This window comes from Lactuca saligna, chromosome 9 (assembly GCF_052625555.1).
Source record: "Lactuca saligna cultivar CGN05327 chromosome 9, ASM5262555v1, whole genome shotgun sequence".
NCBI lineage: Eukaryota > Viridiplantae > Streptophyta > Magnoliopsida > Asterales > Asteraceae > Lactuca > Lactuca saligna.
The window spans coordinates 147603103-147610629 of NC_136425.1; the positions used below are offsets into that span (position 1 = coordinate 147603103).

The window sequence follows — 7527 nt, forward strand, 5'->3', positions numbered from 1 at the left end:
ATCTAAACTTTCTCATAAGATTTGATTTTCCACTCATCTTTATTTTATTATATAAAATGGGTAATTGATTTCATATGGGGATTTGATTTCCCACTAGTCAATAGCTAATAATAAAATTTTTAATTTAATTTATCTTAAAATAAAAAAAATAAAATATACAAAATTATTATATCCCTTATACTTTTTTATTTTACTAATTTATTAAAAGAAAACATAATCATTATAGCTTTTGTTTTTGTTTGAATGAAATTATAAAGTTCAAAAAAAGTGGCCTTCCTAGTTCCTTCTCCAGAATACTACTTTTTCAATCACTCTCAGCATTGGCATTACTAAACAACCATTTTCTTGATAGGGTTAGTCACTTCATCCAAATTTCACATAAACTTTACGCAACAAAGATCTGAATAGGAGATCCTTCGAGCCTTAACCTTCAATGGCCTCTTCTTCGATTGCATCCATTCAGAAAAGCTTTACATATGATGTATTTTTGAGTTTTAGAGGTGAAGACACACGCACCAATTTCATCGATCATCTTTATGAAGCTCTTAAGCAGCAAGGCATTTATACTTACAAGGATGATGAGGCAATTAGAAAAGGGAAAAGGATCAGTGATGAGCTCATTAGTTCCATTAAAGACTCAAAATTCTATATAATTGTTTTCTCGAAGAACTATGCATCTTCAGCTTGGTGCTTGGATGAGCTTGTGATGATAATGGAGTGTCACAAGACGACTGAGCATACTGCATACCCCATCTTCTATGATGTGGAACCGACAGAGGTCCGGAAACAAAGCGGGGCAGTCGGAAAAGCTTTTGCTAAACATGAAAATGATGAAGCTGCTGGGAAATGGAAAGAGGTTCTAAAAGAAGCCGCAGATCTCGCTGGATGGGAGTTGAAGAACACTGCAAATGGGTAATTCCTTCCTTCATCGATCATATCTTTGTTTAATTATTCTTTAATTTTGATCACAAGATCCCATTTTGGTCGATATAGCCTGGACCGGGTTGTTATACTTGACCCGATTTTGACCCGCCGGAACCCCTTTTTTCTTATCAATTTAAACCAAACTTACGACTTACGAATAATTCCTAATCATGTCCATTGTGACTCAGTTTCCAATTTCAATTTTCTAATAATTTCACAAAAGAGGTCTCTGTTTATTTATTTTTCCATAATTCAACCATAAAGAAAAAAGAGAAGTTATTTGAGCTTATCTGTTAGTTTAGTTTCCAATCTGCACGGTTATCACTATTCTATTATCATATCTCTGCAATATTCCTTCATTTTGTTTGTTAACAATCTATGTCTGAAAAGGTCATCCAAGACATCTCATGTTCTATGGTTATGCTATTATTTTATATACTTTGTATTTTATTATAATTCACGTTGGATTTTGAGCAAACTAACTGAATCTTCTTTAATATATAGGCATGAAGCCAAATTCATCCAAAAAGTTATTGAAGAAATTTCACTACAGTTACGTTCCATTGATTTCAATGCTGATGAAAAACTAATAGGCATGGAGACCAGGGTAAAGGATGCTGTATCATCTTTAGAAATTGGTACTGATGATGTTCGAGTAATCGGTATCAAGGGGATGGGAGGTGTTGGGAAGACAACTTTGGCTAGAGCGGTTTTTGATCAAATATCCCTTCGGTTTGAAGCTAAAAGCTTCATTGAGAATGTTAGGGATAATTCAAATACTTCTTTGTCAGGTTTGAAATCATTGCAAAATCAAGTCCTTAAAGATGCCTTATTTGATGATAAAGGCATCAATGTGAGTAGTGTTCATGATGGGAAAATCATGATGAAGAAGAAGATGCGTAATAAAAAGACTCTTCTTGTTCTAGATGATGTGGACCATATAGACCAGCTTGAGGCGTTAGCTGGTGATCTTAATTGGTTCAAACCGGGAAGTAGAATTATCATTACAACAAGAGATGAGCAGGTGCTCGTGGCACACCGAGTGAAGTTGATTCTTGATGTCAATCTGTTATCAAATAAGGAAGCGATTGGGCTCTTCAGTAGGTATGCATTTGGGGGAGAGATTCCAAATCAAGGGTATGAAGAGCTATCGAAACAAGTTGTACGGTATGCTGCTGGTCTTCCCTTAACAATAAAAGTTTTGGGTTCATTTCTTTGTGGTAAAAATAAGAGTGAATGGATAGATGCACTAGAAAGATTGAAAACAATTCCATTAAAGGAAACTCTTCAGAAATTGGAATTAAGCTACATTAGTCTAGAGGAAGATTACAAAGAAATATTCCTAAATGTTGCATGTATATTGAAAGGGTGGTCAAAAGACTTGGCGATCGTAGCGCTTGAAAGTTGTGGATTTCATGCAACAAATGGTTTAAGAGTTCTTGAGCAAAAATCTCTTATAACTATTAATCATTATAAGCGTGTGGGCATGCATGACCATATTGAAGAAATGGGCAGAAATATTGTTCGTCGTTTGCACCCAGATAAGCCTCAGAAACACAGCCGATTGTGGATTGATGATGAAATTAAAGATATATTGGCTAATGACTTGGTAAGGTCAAGTTTATTTGTAAGTTTTATGAAACTAGCATATTATTCATTTCTTATGGCTCATGTTTCGTAGTGACTGCTTTTACATTACAGGGTACTAAAGAAACAAGATATATACGATTCCAGTTAGGTGAAGGCAATTTTGAAATTGTTTTGAAGGGTCTTAGAAAGATGAAGAAACTTAGATTTCTTCACATGTCTCAGGATATAATGCATAATTTTGGTGGAGAATGGAAGTATGATAATGTCGGTCAATACTTTCCAAATGCTTTACAATATCTGCATTGGCACAAGTATCCTTTGTGGTCTTTACCCAACACATTTCAAGCAAATAATCTTGTTGTCCTTAAGATGGCTGAAAGCAAAATAGTACAACTTTGGGAAGGGGGAGAAAGAAAGGTAGATTAATTATGGTTGATTGATTGTTTTACATGATGCTATACATCCATTGCTTTGTAATTAAAGCAATATTGATCTTGTTCATTTGTTTATGTTAGGTTCTTAACAAGCTCAAGATTCTTGACCTCAGTTATTCAAAGTTGACGACCCTTGATCTTGGGTCTAGTCCAAATCTCGAGGCGTTGTCACTAAGAGGATGTCGTGACTTGGTACAACTTCACATGCTCAATGGATGTCCAAATCTCAAGTCCATCAACCTCAGTCATTCAAAGTTGGAGACCATTGACCTTCATTCATGTGTGAACCTCGAGGTCTTACATCTTAATGAGTGCAATGCTTTGGTAGAACTTCACATGCCTGGTAAATGTCAAAAGCTCAAATCCATCGACCTTAGCAATTCAAATTTGAAGACAATCGACCTTCACCCAGCTGTGAACCTCGAGCTCTTACATCTTAAAGACTGCAATGCTTTGGTAGAACTCCGCTTACCAAATGGGCGTCTAAAGCTCATATCTGATAACCTCAGTGGTTCTAAGTTGAAGACCATTGACCTTCATTCATGTGTGAATCTCGAGCTTTTACATCTTAAATACTGCCCTGCCTTGGTAGAACTTCACATGCCTGGTAAATGTCTGAATCTCAGATCCCTGACCCTCACTAATTCAAAATTGAGAACCCTACACATTGGGTGGACTCCGAATCTGGAGGATTTAGATCTTAACAACTGTTATGATTTGGAAGACCTTCACATGGCTGATAAATGTCTAAAGCTCACATCCCTCAACATTAGTCATTCAAAGTTGAAAACTGTTGACCTTGGGTTGACTCCAAATCTGAAGAAGTTAGATCTAAAAGAATGTAAGAATCTGGTACAACTTCATGTTCCCATTGGATGTCTAGAAAATCTTGTCTACTTGGACGTAAGTGGCTCTTTGGGGTTTACATCTTTTCTGTTTGACGAAAGGGATGCTGCTTCTAGTATAAGGGATGAATCAATCGAGGCTGGTCCTTTAGCTGAGTTACATCTGATTGCGGAATCCATAGAGAGATGCCCACTTCACCCCGACAATACTTTGCGAAAGTTTCAGTTTGAATGTTTTTACAAAGATGATCCCTCAGTGTCTGGGAATCTTGAGAAGCTTATTTCTGAAGGTCTGTGTGCTTGCACAAACCTTGAGACCCTTTCAGAAAGCATTTGTGGGTTACGACGTTTAAAAAGGCTTAAACTCGAAGGCTATCTGGAGGCTCCCAAGGACCTTGACAAGTTAGAATGTCTTGAAGAGCTATGTTTTTCTATGACAAATATGAAACATCTTCCGGATAGCATTTGTATGTTGAAACATCTGGAAATTCTTCAACTTAAACGTTATTGGAGTCTTGAGAAGTTACCTGAGGATCTTGGGCGATTAGAACGTTTAAAAAGTCTGACTTTGTCATCTGCAAAGATTAAACATCTTCCTGATAGCATTTGTATGTTGAAACATCTGGTATCTCTTGAGCTTACATATTGTTACTTTCTCGAGAAGTTGCCCGAGGATCTTGGCCAACTAGAATGTTTAGAGAAGCTATTTTTGTCGTATGCAAAGATCAAACATCTTCCAGATAGCATCTGTACATTGAAACGTCTGAGAACACTCGCTCTTTTTCGTTGTTGTTCACTTAAGACAATACCAAAGGATCTTGGCAAATTAGAACTTTTGGTAGAGCTAGATCTGTCATCCTCAATGATCAAACATCTTCCGGATACCATTTGTATGTTGAAATATCTGGAATGTCTCGGACTTGATGATTGTAAATTACTTGAGAAATTACCGGAGGATCTTGACCAATTAGAACGTTTAAAGTGGCTAGACCTAGGGAAGTGTAAGTTGTTACAAGATATCCCAATCGGCATCTGTAAGATGAAATGGTTAAAATGGTTAAATGTAGCAGGTACAAGCATAAGTTGTCTTCCGCATGACATTTGTTTGTTGAAAGGCGTGTTTATTTCAGGATCGAGAGACCTTCTTCAATCTTGTGGTTTTACATCTGAGATACAAACCTTCTGGTATGAAGATACTTGCTTCGTAGATGTGTGAATACCACAAGCAAAGAGTCTATTACGTACTATTATAGTCCCACATCATGATCCCGTATGTCTATTTTTTTTAGAGCGAAAATCTGACAACACAAATATCAATGTTAGTGTTCCACATGGTTTGGTATGTCTCCCTATATTTTCGATTCTATCATCTCTCCATGAGGACTCTTTTTGAGGGTATATGATTTTGAGATGCTCCCATGGCCTAGGAAAATCCTATTCACAAAGAACTATTCTAATAGGTGCTTTCTTTGTTTTCTGTTGATGATTTGAATTTTGAAATCAATGACTATAACTAATTCTCTTAGCAAAATTCAGTAATTGTACTTAAAAAAAATACTAGTACTACTATGCATAAAAGAAGAATCCCTGTTATAGTTTTATGCATAATAGTGCTAGTATTTTTTTTTAAGTACAAATACTGAATTTTGAATTTAGAGTCTTATATTAGAGTTAAAACCATCAATGTCTTGACAGATCCAAATACAATGTCAGAATTGATCAAGAATTAAATAAAAAAAATCATAGAAACACATGTGGATTTCATGCAAATTGTATTTAACAAGTAAAACTTGTATTCCCTTCTTTTTACCATTTTTTGCATCATTATTGTATTTGTGTTGCTATCGATCCTAACATTTACATAAATCATTTATTGCAATTTGGAATTTGATGTCAGGAAGCAATTGGAACAAATGAGAGGAATTTGTAAGGCTATCGGGAAGAGAAGGAAACGTCACAGGGTTTTGAGTGGGAATTGAATAAGTCAAATTGTCTTCATTAGAAAGTCTTGATGAAAATGGTGGGAACTTTGATATGAATTTTTCAATGGTCATGTTAATAATATGTTAAGGAACAGTTTTTGCGTAATTTGAAACCATAAACAGGTTTTTATTTACACAAAGTTGTTGGAAATTAGTATGTATTCATTAAACAAAAGATGTTTGACTTTTGAGTCAGACTATTACTTTCATCATTTACTGATTTTTTTCATAAAATAATATATGTGAGTGTTCTCATTTGAACTTAACTCTGTCATGTATGGCCGAAACAAGTGATATTATAAATATGATAAAATGATTACCTTAATTGACTGTGCACTAATTATTATAAAGGAATTAAAAATTTAGAATATACGCTCGTTTTGAAAAGATGGCTGCTAGTATGACATCAACAACACTTCATCGATCGTTAAATAGATAAATATCAGCATATTGATAAAGAGCACTTGCTATCTGTATTATTCTATTAATCTTTTTTATTTACAGAAAAGATAAATCATAGGGTAGGATTCTTTTTTTTTTAAAAAGGAAAATTATTGTTTTTCCTATCTTTGACAAAGGCCATTTTCACATTATTTTATTATAGAACACAACTCGTGGCCCTCATCCATGATTCATCGTTTGATTATATTTCAAAGCGATTATTTTGTTAGAAAAAGGAGCTAAGAGTTCTTACTACTTCTAGGACCATATCAGTAAAGGGGACAAAATGGTGATGTTACAGGGCAAATTGTTAGGATCATATATATATATATATATATATATATATATATATATATATATATATATATATATATATATATATATATATATATATATATATAAGTCACCGCCTTCTTTTACTTAAAAAAATTACTTTGAAGGGATTCATCTTTTATTTTTGTCTTGGACCTTAAATCAACTTGAATCGGTGTCCCTTCGGGGACATCCGATAAAACTGGAACGATACAGATGTTGAATCGGTTCTATCTGTTTGAACCCATAATTTCATTTAATTTTTTTTTTGGAAGGAGAGAATTTCAATATAGAGTATATAAATAATAAATATCAATACGATGGACATAGATTGTTGTCTAATTGCATATATGTAACATCTCAAACATAAGAGATCATCCAGGTTCATCCATTAGTGACATTATTAGACATTTAAGGCGTTTGATTTTTTTAGGTAAAATATATGCATTCTGTGGACCACATCTATAGACCTCTGCAGTAGAAGAGGTGGATCAAACGTTTGTAGTTTAAAAGAAGAAGATTGTTTTTTGACATCTACAGACTGATAGAATTAAATAAAATTTAATTAAACTGGTTAAAAAAACTTAAAAGAATTTTTCAATAATTTTATGACTTTATTATAGATAAATAAAAATGGAGATCAACTTTTATGTATTATTATATAAAAGTGAAAATAAAATTGTACTAATTAACATATATATTTGATAAAAACCAACAAACTTTGGTCGCAAAATTATACATAAACATTGTAATTAGAGATAAAAAAATTTAGGACATAAAATGGATGAAAATAAACTTTGAACTTGAGTAAAAATTTTCAAAATTTTCATTTTACCTTTTCAATTAAATATATTAAAAATTGGTCATAATCATTTTTCTCAATAAATAAATGATACTACATTAGATAATGTTTTATAAAGTTTGGCACAAAAACTATAAGACAATATTAGGATTTTTTTCGTATCTATATAAATAATTCCAACGACCATTATTGCAATT

General features: G+C 33.5%; 1 protein-coding gene across 3 annotated transcripts; it reads left to right on the forward strand.

The window, feature by feature from the left end:
• The first annotated feature begins 285 nt into the window (after positions 1-285).
• LOC145015229 (disease resistance protein RPV1-like) lies at positions 286-5987 on the forward strand. Of its 3 annotated transcripts, none has more exons than XR_013665797.1 (5): positions 286-912; positions 1429-2533; positions 2626-2931; positions 3030-5253; positions 5691-5987. XR_013665797.1 is itself a non-coding variant. In XM_078973683.1 (5 exons), exons 1-5 carry the CDS (start codon positions 434-436, stop codon positions 5770-5772), a joined length of 3921 nt encoding a protein of 1306 aa, XP_078829809.1. In that variant the 5' UTR covers positions 286-433; the 3' UTR covers positions 5773-5987. The 3 variants fall into 3 exon arrangements, 1 of the variants encoding a protein (XP_078829809.1); XR_013665798.1 differs by having other exon boundaries at positions 3030-5132; positions 5691-5776; XM_078973683.1 differs by having other exon boundaries at positions 3030-4978.
• The last annotated feature ends 1540 nt before the right edge of the window (positions 5988-7527 follow it).

Coding starts and splice junctions, on each gene's coding strand:
- LOC145015229 (XM_078973683.1), top strand. CDS start 434: ATGGCCTCTTCTTCGATTGCATCCATTCAGAAAAGCTTTACATATGAT. Junction 913..1,428: donor TTGAAGAACACTGCAAATGG/GTAATTCCTTCC, acceptor TTTAATATATAG/GCATGAAGCCAAATTCATCC. Junction 2,534..2,625: donor ATATATTGGCTAATGACTTG/GTAAGGTCAAGT, acceptor TTTACATTACAG/GGTACTAAAGAAACAAGATA.